Source organism: Juglans regia, chromosome 14 (assembly GCF_001411555.2).
Source record: "Juglans regia cultivar Chandler chromosome 14, Walnut 2.0, whole genome shotgun sequence".
Classification (NCBI taxonomy): Eukaryota; Viridiplantae; Streptophyta; class Magnoliopsida; order Fagales; family Juglandaceae; genus Juglans; species Juglans regia.
In genome coordinates this window covers 22,698,707-22,723,114 of record NC_049914.1, presented here as the reverse complement: position 1 = coordinate 22,723,114, position 24,408 = coordinate 22,698,707, and the positions used below count along the sequence as shown (strand labels likewise).

The 24,408-nt window shown below is 36.3% G+C and overlaps 1 protein-coding gene across 3 annotated transcripts; it reads left to right on the top strand.

The window, feature by feature from the left end:
- The first annotated feature begins 1,495 nt into the window (after positions 1–1,495).
- Positions 1,496–19,204, top strand: LOC109000674 (DNA repair protein RAD5A). 3 transcript variants are annotated; one of them, XM_018977632.2, is made up of 20 exons: positions 1,496–2,256; positions 2,351–2,484; positions 2,716–2,851; positions 3,031–3,084; positions 3,157–3,303; positions 3,390–3,541; positions 3,623–3,707; positions 3,804–4,073; positions 4,231–4,377; positions 4,509–4,664; positions 5,520–5,587; positions 6,346–6,468; positions 6,533–6,632; positions 7,723–7,835; positions 9,051–9,329; positions 9,477–9,677; positions 10,157–10,250; positions 17,737–17,808; positions 18,233–18,331; positions 18,583–19,204. In XM_018977632.2, exons 1-20 carry the CDS (start codon positions 1,693–1,695, stop codon positions 18,703–18,705), a joined length of 3,117 nt encoding a protein of 1,038 aa, XP_018833177.1. In that variant the 5' UTR covers positions 1,496–1,692; the 3' UTR covers positions 18,706–19,204. The 3 variants fall into 3 exon arrangements, 1 of the variants encoding a protein (XP_018833177.1); XR_001997756.2 differs by lacking the exons at positions 17,737–17,808; positions 18,233–18,331; positions 18,583–19,204 and having other exon boundaries at positions 9,477–9,734; positions 10,157–10,252; XR_001997757.2 differs by lacking the exons at positions 17,737–17,808; positions 18,233–18,331; positions 18,583–19,204 and having other exon boundaries at positions 9,477–9,758.
- The last annotated feature ends 5,204 nt before the right edge of the window (positions 19,205–24,408 follow it).

The following is a 24,408-nucleotide window of genomic DNA, read 5'->3' as shown; positions in this document are numbered from 1 at the left end:
CCGATCCCCTTGACTCTGCCATGGGTTTTGAAGACCTTAACATCATTGCCACAAACAATTGATGCAATTAAATTCATCTAGGTCATGATTACAATTAATAATTATTCGTGAGATGAAGGTGTTTTATATAATATACTACTAATAGAGTAATACTAGATATAGTCATAGGTTATTCAAGTGTTGCGCACTCATTTTGAAAAAGAATGAACTCCACCAATAAAAAATTAATTTTTTGATGTAGATCTCATATTTACTTATTTATTTTAAAAAGAGTGCATGATGCTTGCACATTTTATGACTATAAATATCATTTCTCTTAATATTATAATCTAAAATAACCTATCATTATTACAATTGGAGCATTTTAAAATCAATATAAGGTTTAATTCAGCCTATATTTAAGGAAACTAATATGTAAGGAACAAGTTTGATCTGTAAATTGATTGAAATACTTGGTCTTTCCTAAAATTGAGAAAGATATTGAACTCAATTTATTTAAATATTTTTTTATTGATATAATTTTTAGAAAAATCTTATTCTCAAATCCTACACATATATTAAAATTTTTATATAACATAATTTAATTTATAAAATAGGACTCTGTTTGGATTCAGAAAGTGTTTCATCTCATCTCATCTCAACTTATCATTACAAATTTTTCAAATTTTCATACAAAATATAATAAATAATTCAATTTTTTCAAATCCTAATTTAATTTCTTCAAATTCTAAAATGATAATAATATTTTAACAGTATTTTTTTCAACTTTCATATTTCATCTAAAACTAATTTATCTCATATTTGAATCCAAACCGGTCCTAAATTTTAAAATTTAAATTTTGATAAAGATGCTTTATCGACTCTCAAATTGACTTAGGTATCGTTTGAATATTGAGTTGATATGAAATGAGTTGAGATGAAAGTTGAAAATTAAATAAAATATTATTATTTTAAAATTAAAAAAATATAATTATTTATTATATTTTATATAAAAAATTAGGAAAATGCTAAGCATCTCGCTCCCAGCTCTAGCTCGGAGTTACCGCTTGCATTTTTTATATATTTTTGTTTAGTTATTTTTTTATATAGATTTTGTTAATAATTTTAAATATTTAAGAAAAATAAAAAAATTCATAATATTATTAAAAAATAATTTCTTAATTATGAAGTAACTTAATGATTAAGAAAATATTTTTTAATAATTTTTTTTACTTTCTGATTAAAGAAGTATTTTTTAATAATATTTTAAATTTATTTTATTTTTTTAAAATATATAAAAGTGTTAAAAAATTTATATAATAAATAACTTTAAAAAAATACTTAAAAGAACAATGCTAGACCAGCTCAGCGGGGGCTGTATCATTGTCCAAAAAATTATAATAATGAGATTAACACTTTAACTAACCAAACGCACGCCTAATTCATACTCTGGCATTAACGTATAAAGAGATGGCGGGAAAAAGAACGCGTTACATATCTCACATCGTCTCCAACTTTTCACACCCCAGCCCCGCCATTTCTATACCCCCCTCTTTAAGTCTCGTTATCTTACTGCGCATTTTAGCAGCAGCTCCACTCCTCCTCCGTCCCCCCAACGTCACTCCATCCCTCTGAAACTTCGCAATCCCAAACCGTACGCGTGAAATCAGGTTTAGGGTTCGAATTAGGTTTTTCGTTCTTCGCAAACATCAGATGGGAAATAAGGTCACAGACGAGCTGTTATCCTCCGTCCGATCGATCTTCGGTTCGGAATATTCCGACATGGACTTAATCAGAGCCCTACACATGGCCAACAACGACGTCACCGCCGCGATTAACATAATCTTCGACATGCCAAATTTCAAATCCAAAGAATTGCCAGCAGTTTCCAAAAACCCCCAACCTTCTCGCCTCAATTCGGTCTCGGGGGCCAGCAAGAACCCGAAGCAAAACGGCGGCGAGAACCGGAGTTTTCATTCTCTGGGGCACGAAGCAATTGCTACAGATTGCGCTAGTGAAGGCGAGGGTTTTGTTGGGGACGTGAGTGGGCGAGAGAGCTCGGTTGGGAGCGAGTGGTGGTTCGTGGGCTCCAGTGAGGTTTCGGGGCTGTCCACGTGTAAAGGGAGGAGACTGAAGCCTGGTGACATTGTGGGGTTCACGTTTCCATTGAAGAGTGGTTCTAGTTCGCCTTCGCCTGGAAAGGGTTTCTCTAAGGGACGGCAGCAAGCTGCGGCTTGTTCGGAGATTGTGAGGTTCTCTACTAAAGAATCCGGAGAGGTAACGTGCAAAATGGTAATTGGAGAGAAATCGTTTGATGTCTTGTAAACGTGAATCTGATTTGCTGTAATTGAATTGATTGGGGTTGTGGCAGATTGGTCGAATACCTAATGAATGGGCACGATGTCTTTTGCCGCTTGTGAGAGATAAGAAGGTCAAGGTTGAGGGTTGTTGTAAATTTGCTCCTGATGTTTTGGGCATTATGGACACCATTATTTTGTCAATAAGGTATATTTCAATAATTAGCTTTATCATGTTTCATAAGTGCTTTTGAAATAAAAAATGTCCTTCAAAGACGCATGGCTTGGTTTACCAAAAATTCAATGACAAGGCAAGAATGGTCACCGTAATGTGGGTTGTATTGATTGCATTTGATCCCCCTTTAGAGTGTTTCTTTATAATGTGCTATAGGTTAGTGCATACGGTGGTTGATGAATTAACATATTATCATCACTCCAGTGTATATATCAATAGTTCTATGTTCCGTAAGCATCACCAGACCTCCCTCAAGGCAGCCAGTGATGCTACTGAGGGATCAGTGATTCATCCTCTCCCAACTTTGTTCCGGTTGTTAGGACTGACCCCATTTAAGCAGGTAATCATTTGTTATTTGACTAGTTTATCTTTTCTTCTACATATTTATTGTTCTGGTCTGATCATAGAAGCGGCCTGTGCTGCTGAAGTTGTAAACGTGAGTTTGAACATTTATCTTTCTGAGCTTTTCTCCTAAAGTTGTGGCGTAATATCTATTTGTCATTGATTTGTTGCAATTAGGCAGACTTCACTCCTGGCGATTTGTACAAAAGGAAGCGTCCTTTAGACCCTGAGGTTTGTATAGATCAAGCAATTATTTTTAATTAACTTCCTGGTGAAGTTTATAGTGTAATCTTGTGTTAGCAGGATATTTCTGGTCTTCATGCCTCGCTGTTACATGTTAACAAGTATAAGAATCCTTCTCAAAATGGAAATGAAGTTGAAAATGAGGAGTCAATTTCGGATGTTGAAGTTGACAACATTGTTGGTGTTGGAAATAGCTCCGAGTTAGAGGTATTGTTACTTGAGGATTTTGAATTTTGTTAGAGCCAGCTTATGCCTATAGAAGGTGAAATTACTGAAAATGTGTTGTGTTATAGGAAATGGATCCCCCTTGTACTCTTCAGTGTGAACTTCGACCCTACCAAAAGCAGGCCCTTCATTGGATGATTCAGCTGGAGAAGGGACAACATATGGATGAGGCGGCAACAACACTTCATCCATGTTGGGAGGCTTATCATCTTGCGGACAAGTACATATTAGATTATTATATAATCTGATCCTTTCTACTTATCCCAAGATTGCATGTTAATCTAGCCGTTTGTCTTACTAGGAGGGAGCTAGTTGTTTATTTGAATGCATTTTCAGGCAATGCTACAACAGAATTTCCAAGCACACTTCAAATGGCCAGAGGAGGAGTATGTCCCTGGATGGCTTGTACCTTATTATATTTTAATTCCTACCCAGAATTTTTATATTTTCCTCAGATTATTGACTTTAATGTGCATGTGAAGATTTTGGCAGATGCAATGGGGCTTGGGAAGACCATTATGACCATATCCCTGCTCCTTGCTCATTCAGAAAGAGGTGGAAAATCAGATGGTCAGTCCACGAGTCAGCCTTCAAGTGAAGGTAGTGAAGTCAGCAGGTTAGACCACCAGCCAGATCGCCTGAAGAAGGCAACAAGATTTTCAGGTTTTGATAAATTGATGAAGCAAAAGAATGCTCTTATAGCTGGTGGAAATTTGATTGTGTGTCCTATGACGCTGCTAGGCCAGTGGAAGGTATCTGCGCTGCAATGCCTCCTTACTGTTTGTAGTTCTGCATACTTGTGGCAAGCAAATTTTTGAAAATTTGTAGTTCCCAAATTTTGTAGTTCCATATGCATATCCCTTTTCTTTTCTGTTGAGAGTCAGTCAAGACAATTTGGTGTATTGTCAGGCAGAGATTGAAACTCATGCGCAACCTGGGTCTCTGACTCTATATGTTCATTATGGACAAAGTAGACCGAAGGATGCAAGAACTCTAACTCAGAGTGATGTTGTAATTACCACATACGGAGTGTTAGCCTCAGAATTTTCGGCGGAGGTAATTGACAGGCTCATTTTATAAGGTTGATTTTTTTATTAGCTATATGGTTGAAATTTATGAGTACTTGTGGGATTTCTTTGTACAAGATAAACTAATGCATCTTTTCTGTGTATCTATTTTGTTTTTAGAATGCTGAAGACAGTTGCAGTCTTTACTCAGTTCGATGGTTTAGAGTGGTTCTTGATGAGGCACATACCATAAAATCCTCTAAAAGCCAAATTTCTATGGCTGCTGCTGCTCTAGTTGCTGATCGCCGTTGGTGTCTCACTGGCACTCCTATCCAGGTAAAATGTTTTATGGAAACTGTTGTAAACCAAAAAGGATCTTGAATGTTACTACTTGTTGGGTGTCCTCTCTCTCTCAAGCCCCCCGGCACCCTTTTTTTGGCAACCAAATGAAAAATTACTGTTATTGCTTTCTCCACTATATCTGAAGGAAAAATGAAACTTCGCATGTTTGCTAATATGTAAATTTTGCTGTGTCCCTTAATCTGATGGTTATATTATGCAATAGATGGCATAATATATTTGTAGGCTTCTATTATTTGATTAATGTATATTTTCTATTTTTCAGTTTACAAGTCGATGGGTTTGTCTCATTTTGTATGGGGCGTTTGAGGCCTAACTACTAAATTTTGCACATCTGATGCCATGCTTTTAACATTTATCGTCTGTGCACTGTGCAATTTACCTACTGAAGGCATACGGGCACAAGGGATGTATAAAATATTTGTTGGGCCTTTTCTTTTACTTACCACTTGGCAAGAGATTTTTCTAATATGTACCATGTAATCTAGAGGGATGGGGCTGGACATGATAACTTATGCTTCTGACATACCGGTGCATATATACCGAGTATCGTGACATTTGTGTGGTTTTGTGTCCTATGTTGAGGTGTTCCATTTGCACTCTCGCTTGCTTTGAATTTAAGCTTGAGCATGTGACTTGATTACTTCACCTGCAAATAATGCCTGTTTGTTGAGTCTATCCTACGTTTTGTGTATATCATTAAGTTCCATGTCTTTCAAGCTAGACCTTGGAGGCTGGATACTTCTATCTTGGAGTTTGTAAGTTTTGGTTATTTGTGTACGGTGGTTGTTTCAATTATGTTTCCTGATATATGTAACTTTTCCATCACAGAACAACCTGGAGGACATTTACAGTCTTCTTAGGTTTTTGAAGGTGGAACCATGGGGAACTTGGGCGTGGTAAGTTTTGCCTCCCTTTTTAGTGTATAATGAAGTATTGTAATCTTAGATTCCCAAAGTTGGTTATAGATGTTTCTTAATTTTGTGTAATTTCCGTTTGAAACCTCACTGCAGATGATTTTTTTTTTCATTCACACATATAGGCAACAGTGCCTTGTGGGTCAATATTCAATTTTAAGTGATTTTGTTAATACCGATAAAAAAAGTGATTTTGTTAAACCCAGGATTTTTTTATTTAATTATTGTATGTAAACGCAATTTTGGCTATGATGAACAATTACCATTTTTTTAAAGTATCAAGTCTATCGATAAGCTTTCTAGAATTTGGAGAAGGTGCACTTCTGTAGTTTGGACAAGAAGGGATTCTTTTTCATGATTATGAGATGAACATGATAATCAAAGCCTTTAATAAATTTTTTTTGGCAAAACTGAAAGGAGATTTGTTGTGTTCTGCTTAAATATTGAACCTTTCAGCTCATGGCTTACAATATTAATTTAGTCATATCGGGCAATGTGTTCTTGGAGTCTAATAATAGTGTATGAGTGTATGTCTGTGTCTGTGTGCTTATGTGTGCGTTTTATATGTTTATGCTGATATCCTTTCTAACTTCCTATTTGTTGATATAGCATGACTGTTGGTGTGTGCAGGTGTGCATGATATGTTCAAGTGCATTTTTTTATTTAATTTCATAGTTTTCTCCTCCAAATGAGTTGATATATCATGACTATTGTGAGGTTGGTTTATCTTGATATTCCAGGTGGAACAAACTTATTCAGAAGCCATTTGAGGAGGGTGATGAGAGAGGGTTGAAGTTGGTCCAGTCCATTTTAAAGCCAATCATGTTAAGGAGGACAAAATTTAGTACTGATCGAGAAGGCCGGTGAGTAATGTCATTCTATATTCACATTATGTGTTTTGCCCCTAAACTCATTGTATGTTCGCAGGCCTATTCTCGTTCTTCCGCCAGCTGATATTCAGGTCGTATATTGTGAACTCAACGAAACCGAAAAAGACTTCTATGAGGCCCTGTTTAAAAGGTCTAAGGTATCTCTCTCTCTTTTTTTATTTATTTATTATTATAAGTAATAAGAGATTTTATTGAAAACGAATGTATCGGCGAAGCCCATGTACACATGAAGTATACAAAAGAAAACACCTAAATACATTCTAGAAAACGGAAATGACATAAGAAAATCATGAACAGAAGAACCGCTATTCCCTAAAGCTGAAGACCAAAACAGCAAGGAATGTACAAAAAAATTCCATATTTGTTCTAAAGAATTCTCTGTCATTAAAGCACCGCTTATTTCTTTCCATCCAAATACACCACATGAGACACAAGGGGGTCATCTTCCAAGCCTCTCCCACTTGAGAACAACCATGAATCCCATTCCATCAAGCAAGGAGGTCTACCACTTTCATGTCTCAACGGCATCACCCAAGCCAATTCTGCAAAAAATGCCATTCCACAAAGCCCTTGCCATCTCACAATGCAAAAGAAGATGATCCACTGTTTCCCCTTTCTTTTTGCACATGCAGCACCACTCCATAACAATAATACTTCTCTTCCTTAAGTTACTGATAAAAAAAAATAATACTTCTCTTCCTTAAGTTGTCCAGTGTCAAGATTTTCCCAAGGGATGCTGTCCAAGTGAAGAAAGCCACCTTGGAAGGCACATTTGACTTCCAAATACGCTTCCATGGAAAAGGACTATCCTGAAAAGACAATAGCTTATAATACGAACGAACAGTGAATTTTTTACACCTCTTCGACATCCACAACATCCTATCCACAGCATTACCATCAAACCTCAGAGAGTATAAAAAGCTAAAAAAAGTTGAAACTTCATTAATCTCCCAATCTTGTACAGCTCTAGTTAATGCAAAATTAAACTATTGTAAGTGCAAAATCTCCCAATCTTGTGATTGACTATCATTACCCAGTGCTGGTCCCACTTAAGTGGACTCTCTGGAGCAGTGGCTTAGCCATGATTCTACCTCCAACATTCCTGTGTGATTGGCCACTCAAAGACTAGAAACTGCATACTTATGGGAAAACAAAACTTTTTTTTTTTTGGATAAGTAGATGGGAAAACAAAACTAAAAATAACGCGTTGATGTGAAATCCCTTCAGGTGAAGTTTGATCAATTTGTCGAGCAAGGACGGGTTCTTCATAATTATGCTTCCATATTGGAGTTACTTTTACGTCTTCGCCAATGTTGTGATCATCCATTTCTTGTGATGAGGTATATAACATTCCTTCCCCTACTATGCTGTATCGTATTTGAATAGTTTTAATGTTATTACATTACTTGCCCTGCCATGGTTTTCTGGTAAGGCAGAGAAATGTCTTCAAGCCAAATATTGATGGGTTTTCATGAATGTCATTTTAAGGGATTAGATGGTCTAACAAGGAATTTTAACCCTCTTTTCTAGTTGCATGGGGATATTGATCTAATAACAGGTCAAGATGTACAGAAGTATGCATACAAGACGATATGATCCCTCAAAAGTTGTTACAACAAAACTCTGGGATGTTGATTGAAAGAGAATAGTCTGCAGTTTTTTTACTGAATTTTTTTGTTCACAAGTTTCCACCATTTTTATGATTTTTTTAAATTTAAAAGGTGCTCCCCATGATCTCTACATTTTGGCTGAACAAATAACCTGATCTTATTATCCCATCATTATTTTGTAAAAAAACTCGTGTCTGATTTTGTGTGTACACATGTATTGTCCACCCTCACATTTATATATGTATGTATGTATGTTTGTATGGATCTTGTGTTGGGGAACTATTTTAACATCGTCAATGAGGCCTCACACATTCTTTATACATAGGCGAGATCATTTGTAGATTAGAACTGTTCAAATGAAACTATAAACAATATCGATAGGCATCTTTTAAGTTTGGTTTAAACTAATTTCACATATTTTTTTATGTTGATAATACTGTGCATGTGGACAAAATTTGAGTATATATTTATCAATGCAAAATTAAACTATTGTATTTGATTTTTTATTTTCATTTTTTTTTAAATATCGACCAATGTAGGTGAAAATGGATCTCTCCCTTAAAATTGAAAGCGTTTCCTTATCATAGTTTTGTCATTAAATAATGTGTGTACAAAATATTAGTTCATTGGCAGGAAGGTGAGAATCATTTCTTAAGGGGAAACCTTTTATTTACAATAGTAATGGTTTTGGTACGCTGGCCAAACATACAGGATCTGAGATAGATATTTGTAAAATTATTTGTACTTTCTGGTAATTATATATTATTGATATGTACTTGTAAAAAAATATATACTATATATATATATGTCTCTAAATTATTAGTTCCTCTTGAAATGCTCCAAATATTCTGATTTGACAAGATTATAATTGTATGTATGTTTTATATTTCTTTAAAGAATTTTCCAATAACTATGATTTCTTATGGGTGGCTTTGATTTGTTCAGTCGAGGTGATACACAAGAGTATTCTGATTTGAATAAGCTTGCTAGACGATTCCTCAAAGGCAGCCTTAGTGCTAAGGAAGGGGAAGCTAAAGATGTGCCTTCACGTGCTTATGTTCAAGAGGTTGTGGAAGAGTTACGTAAAGGGGAACAAGGAGAGTGTCCAATATGTCTTGAAGCGTTTGAAGATGCAGTGTTGACACCTTGTGCACACCGCTTATGCCGGGAATGCCTATTGGCAAGTTGGCAAAATGCTGCATCTGGCTTATGTCCTGTTTGTAGGTACCTACAAGTTGTTGTGACAACACATCTAGTTTTGGATTCTCGTCTCTCGTCTCTCTCTCTCTCCTTATAAGGATCTGGTTTTACTTCAATTTGTAGCCCCTTTATTTTTGAAATTTACCCAATAAATAAATATTTCCTTTACAGGAAAACCATTAGTAGGCAAGAACTTATTACGGCCCCAACTGACAGTCGCTTCCAGATTGATGTTGAGAAAAATTGGGTGGAGTCATCCAAAATTGTCGTTCTCTTGCATGAACTTGAGAATCTTCGCTTGTCAGGCTCTAAGAGTATTGTATTCAGCCAGTGGACTGCCTTTCTCGATCTCCTGCAGATTCCTCTTTATCGGTAAAAATCCTAGCTGCATAGAGAAGTTGAAGGAACCCATTTGGTTGTGCAAGAACAGTTGAGCATCATGCTGTTTCTCCTGTTAGTATATCTTTAATATAAAACTGAGCGCACTCTTCACCATACCAAAATAATGTGCAGTAGTTGCAGCCTCACAGGCCTTGACAGGACTGTTTTCTTTCCTTTTTTTGTTCTTAAATTTTTCTCTCTTAAAAGGATTGGTTTTAGCACTAAAGGAAACATCTAGCTGTGCCTTAATTGAAATTTGGAAAGCTAAACTGTCTTGGCATGCTTTGTATCTGTTCCTTTATTCTTTCTTTTATTATGTCCTGGATGCATGTCTTGGCCCTGTTATTCTTTCTCCTCAAAATTCGAGCGACATCACAATACATAATGTAGCTCACATTTTTATCAGTTTCAGTTCATGGTAAATTGTCATACATCAAGTCAATATTTAAATAGTTTTCATCTCTTTACAGGAGTAATATTCCCTTTGCCCGTCTGGATGGAACTTTAAATCAACAGCAGCGGGAGAAAGTGTTAAAGCAATTTTCAGAAGATAGCAACATTCTGGTTTGTGAATGGTCAATTCCGTATTTTCTTTCTTTTGTTCAGCTGGTGGAGTTTTATAGTCTAACTAATGGTATGTGAAGGTGGGATTGAAGACTTGTTTTTTCTAATGAGGGTGGTAGTTTCATTCGCATTACTGAGAGGAGCAAAAGGGCGGTCAAGTTTGTTTCTCTTAGTGTGTAGACTATGTCATGGGTGGTTAATAGGGGTGATAAACGGTCCGGTCGGACCGAACGGACCTACCGGACCGACCGTTTCGGTCCGGACCGGACCGGACCGAGACTTAGACCGGTCTGGTCCGGTCCATATTTTAGAGGACTGAAAACATTCGGTCCGGTCCACGGTCCACGGTTTTTTCGGACCGGACCGGACCGAATGAAAAAAAAAAAAAAAAAAATTTTATATATATTTTATATATAATAATTGTACAATTAACAATATAAATTTTTAAATATATTATTAATACTTGTTATTAATATTCTATAAATTAACAATATTTTATATATATCTTCATCTAACCTATCACTATTAACAATATAAAATTTTAAATATGCTATTAACACTTATTAATATTCTATGAATTAATAAATATATAATATCAATTAGTTAATTATATAATAATTATATAAATTAATAATATAATTTTCATCTAATTTATTATCATTGACCATATAAAATATTTTTTTATTGAGTTTGTTACATAATCCACATTAATAAGTCACTTAATTTAATTTAGTATTTTAAATATATGTTTTTATTAATTATTTAAAAGATTAAAAAAAAAAAAAAAGGGCGGACCTACTGGACCTGACCGATAGCTATCGGTCCGGAAAAATGATGGATAAAAAATTTTCGGTCCATCGCCGGACCAGACCGAACCGGACCGGACCGGACCGTTTGCAGCCCTAGTGGTTAAGGTGATGGAGGATTGGTTCGCTCACCCTTGGCGTGATGGTTTTGTAAGAAAGTTGCAAGATGGCCATGGTGTCTTTATTATCTAGTGTCATGCTAATTCGAGGGGTCGTTTCCTACTTTTGGATGAATATGGGAATGGGAATGGGAATGAGAGGGGTTCTTGGATTATCCCTGAAGGTTTGAAGGGTAGAGGCTAGGAAGACTTCGTGTTCAATGCTCGCATAGTGGCTGGCTCTAAAGTCTCTGTTCCGGTAGATGAAAACAGAGCTCAAAATGATTAGGCCGCCTTTCAAGCTCAGGTTTGGTATAGGGAGGGGTCTGATGGCTCGTTGCCTTCGGGGAGGGCTCTCCTCTCAAAGGGTGCTTCATATGTATGGGTCTTGAAGAAACCGACATGTACTCCAATTAGAAATAGTTCACATAGTGGGGAGGGTGATAGTCAGAGGAAGGGGAAGGTTATTGGTAGTGATGTTCTAAATGGTTGGTAGTCTTCATCACATGTTGACAAGTGGCATCACAATATGGGGTGGGTGGTTCGCATTTTGTGGTTATCCCGATGGTGGGAGAAGTTGAAGGGGTGTTATGGGTTGCCAAAGTAGAGCTATTGGGTGTTATGGAGAAGATTACAAGTTTAATGACCAAAATAGACATGCGGTTGAATTTGGTCATGGGCTTGAGTAGTGGGATGAATGGCCCACTTCATTTAAATCCACACTCATCCATCAACAATGGGCTTAAGTTGGCAAATGGATGGGGCGATGGGTTGGGCTTGATCACAAAGGCTGGAGGACTGACCTCGAGGCCCGTTTCCAAAACGTGGAAGGTCAAACACCCTACTAGGTCTTCTTCCTCGGGCCCTAGCAAGAATATCTTTCAGATACCACAGGCGGTCGTTCAGGGCATCTCGCCGCCACCACAGAACAGGTCACCAGTGACCTTCCAGTTCTTGAGTTAGCGTCCATCTCCGTCTTGAATAGGGAGAACAGTGGTGGAGGGGCTGTGGATACCTTTGTGGCCATGGGAAATGAGGTTTCTCCTGGTCCTCAAGGCAGTACTAGCGTTTCTTGCATTCCTATTCATCTCGATTCTTCCCAGTTGCCCTCAGTTTTTGGTGAAGCCGTATTTGACAGATTTGTGTGGGTGTCTCCTCAGTTGAATGTTGAGGAAGAATTTTCTAGGGTTTTGTGCATTGCTAAGGATGATAACTTTGGCATTTCGGATGAGGGGTCTGTTGAAGAGCTTGATTTACAGTTGGTATGCAAGGGTCTGGGGTGGAGGCTTCTCTTAATGGATTAGAAGATGTGGAGGATGAGCCTAGTCCCATTTGCTCCATGCCTCTAGAGTGTCCTTGGGCAGGTACTCATTTTGATTGGGTGTTACAAAAGGTGGACGAAATCTCAAGGTTTTGAATATCGTGCCATATCGGCCGATACGATAGGTGTTTACCGTGTCAGATCTGTAATCAGCACGGGGGAGATAGGTGTTTCGTACCGGGTCAATTATCGGTCATTTTGGTGCGTTTTGGTCAATACTAGTCGGTTTTCGATGTACCGGCCGGTTTTCAGTGTGCCGATCGAAATTTTGTGTTTTTGTATTTTCAGTGTATTTTCATAATTTTCACTCTAATTCTCATATCTGAAAATTATTTTCTTAACTTTTTTTAATCCTCTCTCTTCGAGGACTAAAAATCAAATCCTTATTCCCATTTTCGTGATGAAGACGAGTGATTATTTTTTTTAATAGTTGGATTGAGAACTTAGAAGTATTATTGAGTTTCATAAATTTGTGTTTTAACTTTTTAAGGCTTGCATTAATGTTATTTTGAAATATAATTTATACATATATAATTAATTTATCTATATATAGACTATTCCGAAACGGTACTAAAATATTTTGTTTCAGTGCTTTAACCGAAACGGTATTCAAAACTTTACGAAATCTGTAATTGCATAGGGATTTCTTGCGAGGTTTCGAAGAGCAATTTAAAATTCATCTCATTGCCATCGAGATAGGATAACCTTTCTTGATTAGATCTTGCTCAAAAAAAGAAAGAGTGCTTAAGAGATTGGTTTGCTCTATCAATAATGATGCTAGGGAAGGTAGTGCTAGTAGAGGTAGGCTCAAAGACAGGGTGAACAATAGTGCTTTATGAAGCCAAATATCCTTTATTGGAATGTACTGGGGTTGAATGACCCCTGTAAGCACCTTCATGTAAGAAATCTGATTCAGGAATGGAAAATAGATGTCATTTGTTTGTAAGAAACTAAATTGAATTTCATTGACAGAAATATTGTAAGAAGTTTGTGTGGTTGTTCTTATGTGGGATGGGCCTCTTTAGCTTCTCAGTGGGCTTCCGGTGGGTATTATTTTGATGTGGGACAAGAGAGTTGTAAATCTGGTGGATGAATTCGTTGGGGAATATCTGGTGGCTTTTTCTTTTAGGAATGTTAATGATGGTTTCGGGTGGAGTTTTGCTGGTGTGTATGGGCTTAATGTTAATGATGGCTTTTTCTTTGGGATGAGACTGTTGGCTTGTGCAGTTGGTGGGAGGGTGCATGGTGCATTGGTGGCGATTTTAACATCACTCGGTATCCAAGTGAAAGATTGGGGGATTCTTGTATTGGTCCGGCCATGTTTGATTTTTTTTTTTTTATTTATTCTTTGATCTGGGTTTGGTTGACTTACCTTGGCAGGGGGCGATTCCACTTGGTCGAATGGGAGGGCATGGTCCAGGTTGGACAGATTTCTTGTTTCCCCTTCTTGGGAGGCACATTTCCCTGACTTATGGAAAATAGTCTCCCTAGATTAAGTTCTAATCATTTTTCTATCTTTTTAGATTGTGGGGGTATTCATAAGGAGCAGAGATATTTTAAATTAGAGAACATGTGGCTAAAAGTTGATGGTTTTGTAGATAAGGCGAGAGAGTGGTGGTCCTCTCATCAGTTGTTGGGTACACCCAGTTTTGTCTTAGCAGGAAAAATGACTGCAATGCGGAAGTCTTTGGGACTATAATGGATCGAAAAAAGTCTCTTTTTGAGGAGTTAATTTGCTTTGATGAATAAGAGGCTGTTGGGGTTCTATTGATTGATGAGAAGGGAAGGAAACTTGGTGTTGCTACTGAACTAGAAAAATTTACTCTCATGGAGGAGATTTCTTGGCGACAAAAGTCTCGGGCCCTTTGGTTAAAGGAAGGGGATAAGTGCACTAAATTCTTTCACAGAGTTTCCAATTCTCATCGAAGGAATAACGCCATTGAGGTGCTCCACTAGGAAGGTAGTGTCATTACGGGTCAATCTGAAATTCAGGATCACATCGTTCATTTTTATGAAAAGCTCCTAACGGAGCCTTATTCCTGATGTCCTAAGGTTGATGGGTTTGTATTTGATTCAATTGACCAGCCTAGTGTACTTTGGTTTGTGAGAAGGTTTGAAGAGGAGTTGCTCAATGTGAAAAGAGGAATATACAAAGATAAAGCTTTGGGTCCAGATGGATTCCCCATGGAATTTTTTCAGGTATGTTGGGACATTGTTAAGGATGACATTATGAAGGTTTTTCTTGAATTTCATTCATTTATGAAATTTGAGAAAAGTTTTAGGGGAGGTTTGGATAGTGAGTTGAGATGAAAGTTGAATAAAATATTGTTATAATATTATTTTTGTTTTGAGATTTGAAAAAGTTGAATTGTTTATTGTATTTTGTTTGAAAGTTTGAGAAAGTTGTAATAATCAGATCAGATGAGTTGAAAGACTCTTTCAATCCAAACAACCCCTTAAATCTACATTCATTGCACTTATTCCTAAAAGGGCTAGGTCCGTGGAGGTGAACGATTTTTGTCCCATCAGTCTTATTAGTAGTGTATGCAAAATCATTTCGAAGGTACTTGCTAACCGTTTGAGTGGGGTTATGGGGAAGATCATCTCAAAATTTCAAAATGCCTTTGTTAAGGGAAGACAAATTTTTGACTCCGTTCTTATTGCTAATGAGTGTTTGGAGAGTAGAAGTAGAGGTGGCGTTCCCGACATCCTTTGTAAACTGGATATGGAAAAGGCTTTCGACCACGTCAATTGAGATTTTTTGCTTTATACTCTTGGTAGGTATGGTTTTGGTGAGAGGTGGTGTAATTGGATGAAGCTTGCATATCTACAATTAGATTTTCAGTTTTGGTTAATGGCACACCAGTTGGTTTTTTTAACAGCTATGGGGGATTGAGATAAGGGGATCCACTATTCCCTTTCCTTTTTGTTTTAGTTATGGAAGTGTTGGGCAGAATGTTAAAGGCGACAGGGGATAGGGGATTCATATCGGGCTTTTCGGTGGGCAGTCCTTCATATGGCAGCATTAATGTTTCTCATCTACTCTTCGCGGATGACACTTTGATCATTTGTGAGCCAAATTCTGATTAGATCCGTTCTTTATGGGCTCTCTTGCTATGTTTTGAAGTTGTATCCAATTTAAAGGTGAACTTATCAAAGTCTGAAATGATCCCTGTTGGTATGGTTAATAATCTAGGGGATTTGGCTAATATTTTGGGTTGCAAAGTCCCTAGCTTGCCTTTGAAGTATTTTGGCCTCCCTTTGGAGGCACCTCACAAATCCAAGGCTATTTAGACGAGATTGTAGAGAAGGTTGAATGTCATTTAGCTGGTTGGAGTGGTAAAGGCCTTGGGCTTGGGGGTATGCTCCCCCTAGGTCCAAGGTTCAAATCCCCTTAGGTGCAAACAATCTCTAGGGGTCACACCTCTTGATGAAAAGTCAGCGATTTAACTAGTTCCGTGTAGGGAAACTTCCGAGGGTGTGGTGCACGGGACTGGGGTTTACTCTGTAGGGGTGGGTCCAAAGGGCTCTGCCTTGGAGAGGTTCCCCTGGTTGGAAAATGATTTATTTGTCCAAAGGTGGTAGAATCACTTTAATCAAGAGCACCTTATCTAATATCCCAACCTGTTTTCTATCTCTTTTTCCTCTGCCTGCAGGAGTGGCTAATAGAATGGAAAGGACATTTCGTGCTTTCTTGTGGGGCGGTATGGAGAATGAGAAGACATTCCATTTGATTAAGTGAGATAAGATTTGCACTCCTCTTTCATTGGAAGGTTTGGGGATTAGAAAGCTGAAAACTTTCAGTAAGGCACTTTTGGGGAAAAAGGTTGTGGAGGTATCATCAAGAAGGGGACAATCTTTGGAGGATTGTTATTGATGCCAAGTATGGGAGTACTTACAGTGGCTGGTGTTCTAATGAAGTAAGAGGGGCATTGTGATACCCCATATGATATGGATAAGAGTTGGTAGTGTATAAGATCTCACGTTACTTGGGAATGATAAATTCTTGCTCTTTATAAGGTTCTAATGGGGTTTCAATTGTATCGTTGACTGGTCTTTTTGGAGTATAGGCCATGTGGTTTGGGTCTTCCATTGGGGCGTTACTAATGGTATCAGAGCCTATCTCAACAAAAAATTTGGGACTTGAGCCATGCCACCTACAATGGATAGGCCCAACGAGGATTTCGGAAATTTAAGAGGGGTAGATTGTGATACCTCATGTAATATGGATACGGGTGGGTGAGTATGAGATCCCACATTGCCTGGGAAGGAAAAACTTTTGCTCTTTATAAGGTTTCAATAAGGCTTCAATTGTATCATTGACTAGTCCTTTTGGAGTATAGGCCATGTGGTTTGGGCCTTCCATTGGGGCTTTATAGGCATATGATGTGGGAGTGTGGAAATTTATTCGTAATGGATTTCTTTTTTTTGGGGGTGGGGGGGGGAGTTCTCAGATTTGAGGTGAGTAGGGGAAACTGGATCAGTTTTTGGCATGACTTATGGTGTAGGGATGAGGCTTTGAGGCTTTGAAGGCGTGTTGGAGAGGGATTCTGGGAAATTGTCAAATAGCAACCGTTTGGAAGATGATACCTCTTTATCTTATGTGGTGAATTTGGAATGAGAGGAATGAGTGCTGTTTTGAGAACAGAGAACGATCGGTGGAAGGGATTAGAGCTTTCTTTTTTCATACTTTGTTGCTTTGGGCTTCAGTTATTGTTTTGGATGGGAATAGTCTTAATGACTTTTTTACTGTTTTTCAGGGTTAGCTTGTAATTAGGTGTCTCTCTCTCTCGTACACTTCCTGTGTATTTGGGTTATGCTTAATTATGTTCTTTTAATAAATTTCTTACTATAAAAAAGGGAAAATGCTAGGGATCCCACTGGGGGATCCCGCTACATGTCCCGCTACTTTTTTTTTTTATTATTTAGTGATTAAGAAAATGTTGTTTAATAATATTGTGAATTTTTTTTAAAAAAATATTTGAAAGTGTTAAAAAATTGATGTGAAAAAAGAAGTTTTAAATATTTTTTGTTTTTTTTTTCACATCATTTTTAAAACACTTTTAAATATTTTTAAAAAAAAAAGAAAAAAATTCGCAATATTATTAAACAATATTTTCTTAATCTCTATGTAAAAAAAAATAAAAAAAAAAAAGGATAGGGACCGACTAGCGGAATCCCCCAGCTGGATCCCTATCATTTTCCTAAAAAAAAAACTAATGGCATGGGTTAATTATTGGTGCTTGGTTCTTGTTGCTTAGGTGTTGCTGATGTCACTGAAAGCTGGTGGAGTTGGAATAAATCTAACAGCAGCATCAAATGCTTTTGTCTTGGTATGCTAAAAAGACTAAACTTCTGCTTTTAGATTCTGAGGCGGTATGTTGCATGAAATAGCAGAAAGCATTTGCATTGTTGCATCTTATGTTATAAGCAGTAACTTGCAGCTTTGGGTTTTGTCAGCAAGTTCCTGCTAAATTTTAGATAAGGTTACAGGTGGATTCTGTACCTTAATATAAGACTTCATGGGAATTGAGACTGATCTTTACTTGGGAGGATCAGCCTTTTTATTCTGAAAAAAAATTGAAGGTGCTTGTGAAAATAGGGTCATTTGCATGTGTACATTTGAGCCAATATACGTTGAATTAGCATTAGTTTACCCTTTTTTATTTCCCATTTCTATATGTTCAATAGTGTTCTGGGTAAGTGATTTTTGCTTTGGTAAATTTGGTGTTTATGACCTACTCAACATTCCTGTAGGATCCATGGTGGAACCCAGCTGTAGAGGAGCAAGCCGTCATGCGCATTCACCGCATTGGACAAACTAAAAAAGTGATGATCAAACGGTTCATTGTGAAGGTTGCTCTCTTAAAAAAAAACTTGCAATGACACTGGGCGGTAGAGAATTGCAGTTGATAAAATTTTTCAGTGGATATGTAAAATTATTAAGAAATTTTTCAATGGATTTGGAGGTGCAATTGACCCCTTCCCTGTGCTTTAGGGAAGGATAAATTGCAATCACTTTGTTTTATTCCCAATTGTGTGATTTTTTCCTGCTCCTAATTTGGATGATGTATTTCTGAACTCCTGTAATTGCTCTTGGATGGCAGGGAACTGTTGAGGAAAGAATGGAAGCGGTGCAAGCACGGAAGCAGCGGATGATTTCTGGTGCTTTGACTGATCAAGAAGTTCGAACTGCACGTATTGAGGAATTGAAAATGCTTTTTACTTAGACCACTGCAGAAATGGCAGCCGAATCCTCACATGATATATATGGATGAGAAATATCTCTGGCTTTAGGAGCACTTGAGGTCAAGATGTTTATGACCAGAGAAACTGAGATGCTTCTCATGTGGCACAGGAGATTGAAGGAAATTGAGTCGAGGCTATTTATTTAAGCCAACACTTCAATTCTTGCAGGGTAAATTGGAGGCATACGTTTGGGGAATACAGAACCGATCTCGTTTGGCATGCGTTTCGAGTCGAAATTGCTTGGTGCAATGCATATTTAATGTGCTCGAGGGGGAGAGTATATATTGAAATGCAATATTAAATTGTTAGAATTACCATTTTTGTAGTTTACTGTAACGATTAATGTGCTCATAAATAGTCAATAGAATAGGGATTTCGTCGTGATTTCATCTTATCCTCCACAAATTGACGTATTCGTTCCTGTTTCCATTCAATAAATTTTAGCTTGTTTCATTACTACCAAGAAAAAGCATATGGGTCGAGCATTGCGGTAGCTTCTTCAAGCTTTGTTCATCAATTGTAATCCATGCGATGAATGGTTTTACATGGATATTTATTAGATTGCTTAGTTTAATTAGGTCCGCCAAATTCACTTTTGAGAGTTTGAATGGTCTTTAGCTGATCAATTGAATTATAATAAGTACTTATAAATTGATAAACTGTAGTAAACATTCAAATATATCAAATACGGTAAATATTTAGTTGGTCAAATTTAAATTATGTAATTTGATATTGAGGATTACAAATTTAAGAATCCAAAACATAGTGCTTTAGGAACTCTAGAGGAAAATTGAATGTTTTTTTTTTTGTTTTCTCAACATTAAAATCTAAATGGTAAGAAACTTTGTTTATTAACATATGAAGAATATTGGGTCTCAATCCGTACATAATGATGGAATAGTATTTTATCTTTTGTAGCCATCATTCTTTGAAATTGTATCAAATTATTGGATAATTATTTGTTATATTTCTCATCTATCCGCAAATCGAATAGAAAAAAGATGAAAGGATAATTAAAAGGGGAATGAATATCATTTTATTATTAAATTGTGAAATGTGGTATAACATAGGTTTTTATTACTTTTTTACCTAAAAATTATTCATTATTTATTGCTTTTTAATTCCATAGGGGCTAAAGCCTTGGTTACAACATTCTAGCCTTAATTAAAACCCTTGTTATCGATCTGACTTGTAATTCTACTAATTTATCCTCTATATGTAGTAACAAAGGGATGACAAGATTTCTAAACCCCACAGAAATGTTCTCTCTTGGAGAGAAAGAGAGAGAGAGAGAGAAGTGTTGGATTTAATCATTACAAGTTATGCGTATATGTTGCAAAAATAATACAAAGTCTTTGAGATAAGAGGTAAGTACATCTTTAATATATGAGTAATGGTATGTAATGCTAGATACCACACTCTCATTTTATTTTGATTATATTAAATAGTATGTGGTATCATCACCATTAGATGATAAAGAAGCATGCAATAAATGATCATTTAATGATGATAAATGTGCCACATCATACTTAGTGAGATGAAAATTGAATGGTAGTATGATATATATAATTTTACTTAATATATTACCATGAGATTGTAAATGTCGTTTGATAAATTCCAATAATAATAAACTAAAAAAAAAACTTGTGTAAAAAACGATGGAGATGGGCCCTGAAGGAGAAAGCTTAGCCCACTTCGCGGGTTTTGGTTTTAAGAGAGAAAAAATAAGAGAGAAAATGGGATAGCTAAGTTGATGCGTAAAGACAAACATGTTGAATCACAATAACTCATAACCAAAATGTTTAAGCTATGCCTAAACAAATAATGCAGATGGTTTTCACCTAAGATTAGCTCATTTTTAGCTTTTACTGGCATATGGTTAGGTCTATGCCTGTCCTCTTGGTACTTAGGGTTTGTTTGGACATTGAAATATCTTAGAACTATGTGAATAAGAGTAAAATAGTTTGTAAATATTAATGAAATAGTTTGAGTTAAGATATTTTCCTGAAAGCACTTGGACCTGGTCAGGTGGGAAGTAAATTTTTACACCAACTAATCGAAGGCTGCTACACAGGTGTCTCCACAGATTTCTATTTGCACCTTCACACAGGTGATAAAAACAGTTTATTTGGATCCTCCCCCACCCACGTGACATGCTCCCCTATCTCTCCCCTCATCTATCTGTCTCTCTCTCTCTACAATACGATCTGGTTTCCAAAGATTTGTGGGGCTCTCGTGTTTGGTGAAACTTTTTGTTTGTTTAGTCTTTCATTTTTGTTTTGTCTCACAAAATTCACAAATCATTCTAGGGTTCATGAATTTAATCAACTTAAAGGTACAACCTGTAGGCATTTCTCTTTCTCCTTTTTTTATAATCTTTTTTTTTTTATAATTTTTTTTTTATAATTTTATATATCTCACGATTATATTTTTAAGGTCTTGTGACATTTCCTTGTCATTCTCTATCAGCTAATATTTACCTTATAATATTTGTCTCTTTTCTCTATACTTGGTTTGACGTCTCCATCAATATCTTGGTATTTCTTTACTTTTCTTTCATCCTTTTTTTTTTTTTTTTTAAACTCGTGTGGTGTACTACATACAGCAACAACAGATAAATACATTGAAATTTCGTGTGATTTTCTTACGAGTTTTGCATTGAAAATTTTAAATTCTATTCTAGAGTTTTGTATTGAGTTATATATACTACGCTTAATTTGATTATCTATTGAGTTATCCTTGCCTTGTAAATTATATCAGGCTGAGTGAATGATGAGTACATAAAGAGATTATTTTGAGATTTTAGATAGTTGTAATTCTAGCGCCGATGATGAAATTGAGATGATTGAAGAGGATGATGGGGTTGAACGAGACAAGAATATGCCCAAGGAAGGCCATACAATATCATTTTCATATGTGGAATCGTATGTGGGGCTAGAGTTTGGCGATCTAGAGGATGCACATGGTTGCTATAAAGCGATCTCCAGACGAATTGGTTTTAACATTTGAACAAATCATACTCGGTTGTCAAACATAGACATATCATTAATTGGTGTAGAGTATGTGTGTTCGACATAATGATCTTGTCGTTATAATTCTAAACTTAAAGAGAGAGTAAGACTCAAGGCTGCGGAAACAAAGTGTGGGTGTAAGACGATGATGACAATAAAGAAGGATTGAGACAAATGGGTTGTATCCAAATTTGTACTCCAACATAATCATAATCATGAGATATTAATACCTAGGAGAACAATTTTGCTTCGTGGGCATAGATGGGTGACACCAACATAAAAAAATTTGATCGACACACTAAATGAATTGGGGATACTAACACGGAAAATAATGTCCGTGTTGAGTAAGGAGTTAGGTGATGATTATAATGTTAGTTGTATTGTTAAGGATATTCAGAATTATTTGGACAATCGAATGAGACAACTTCTTGAAAAGGGAGACGCACAAAAATTATATGAGTACTTTTTGAAAAGTGAACGTAACAATCCATGTTTTTTATATTCGATCCAAGTTGATGAAGATGGGTTGATGGGAACTACTTTTGGGTAGATGCTAGATCATGAGCCGCATATCAATATTTTAGGGACGTTATTACGTTTGACGTTACGTAATTGACAAATCGCTACAAGATGCCATTTGTTCCATTCACTGGAGTTAACCATCATCATCAATCTATGATGTTTGGATGTGCTTTACTGATAAATGAGATAACCGAGTCTTATACATGGTTATTGAAAACATGGAAAGAAGCGATGCTTGGTCGTGCTCCATTTACAATAATAATTGACGATGACAAGTCAATGGCTAAGGCCATCGTCTAGGTATTGCCTAATACAACTCACAAATTGTGCTTATGACATCTCTTACAAAAAATTCCTGAATATCTTGCTCATGTTTATAATAAATATCTAGAATTTCAACATGAATGTAACCATTGTATTCATGAGACACTCTCTATTGATGAGTTTGAGTTGGAGTGGACTGATATGTTACTGAAGTACAAGTTGAAAGAAAATAGTTGGTTGCTGAATATTTATACCAGGAGATCAAAGTGGGTGTCGGCTTACTTGAGAAGCATATTTTGCGTTGGAATGTCTACAACTCAACGAAGTAAGAGTATAAACAAATTTTTTAAAGTTTATGTTCGGTCAAGTATGATGGTAAGTGAATTCTTCCATCAATATGATAAAACTTTGAATGCCTGTTATCTCAGTGAGAACGAGAAATATGTGAAAACAAAAACATCGAAGCCAATTATGATAACTTCTTACAGTATTGAAGAGGAAGCGGCCAAGATCTACACAAGAAAATCATTTTAATCCTCCAAGATGAGTTATTTAATAGCCAACGATTCAAGGCACACAAAACACGTGAGGAAGATGGTCGAAAAATTTACTGGGTGGGTATTGTGGGGAAAGAAAAGTCGGCATATGAAATAACATTTGGTAGGGATAACAACATTATTTCCTATACAAGTTGTAAGTTTGAATTTATTGACTTTTTATACCGGCACAGCCTACATGTTTTGGCAAAAAAAAGTATTTTGGACAGTGTACTATAATCATATGTTTTGGAGAGGTGGATGATCAATGCAAAAAGTCTCGTGGTGCATGGGATATGGGTCGATGAAGGGCCATTGGAGACAGTCCCGACTGCATTAATTATGAATCATCGTTTGATGAGACACTTTTACTGGTTGCAGAGATGGGGTCATTATCTATCAAGAAATATGAGCATGCTTCTGGAAGAATAAAGAATATTCAACAAGAGCTTCAACTGATGAATGTTGATGGTTGTAACACGAAGGGATGTAGGGTTAGAGCCAAATAGTCTCCAATTTATCATTGCAAGATTCGCCACATATTATTTCTAAAGGAAGGCCCAAATCATACGACAAAAGAATCTAAAGGTAAATGTACCAATAAAGAAGCGACGATGCAGCGTTTGTAAACAATAAGGGCATGTAAGAAACAAATGCCCATCACATAGGTATTTTTTTTATAGCTTGACATTTTTTTTTTCCGGCATGTAAGAAGGGCATTTGCTTTTAACTTGATGAATTCGTTTTTTTTTTTTTTTTTGTAGAAATATGAAAGACCCGACAATGTCACAAAATGAAGAGTTCGGAGCATCGTGAAATCTTCATATGCAAAATGATCATTAGACTCATTAAACATTTTCTGTTTTTTGATTACAAAAAAATTCTCAAACTAGATGACTATAAGCCAAGTGATATGTGAGATGGATAAGGTTGTGTGAGACTTATGCGTTCTGCTATGGATATCCTAGTACTCTGTTTGCCCTTTTCTTCTTACCATTTTGGACTGTATGCTTTGTGTTTTTTGTTGATAAAGTTCTTTATATTGCTTTGGAATTGTCTTTATTTTTCTTTTCTTAGTTTTATTTATATTTGGGGCCAAGAACACATATTTGTAAGGTTTTTGTTTGTCATGCATGCGAGTTTAAACTTGTATAAAAATATTGCTATTTAACCGTGTGTAAAAACTTATGCAGCAGTATGTCTGCACTTTGACTATGATCTGCAATATCATAAAAAGCAATACAAGAACGATTTACATTATCATTAACAATTTACATTAAACGTTTTAAGTAGTATTAAACGATTTACATTATCATTAACTTTAAAAAATTTCAAACTAACCAATAACGCA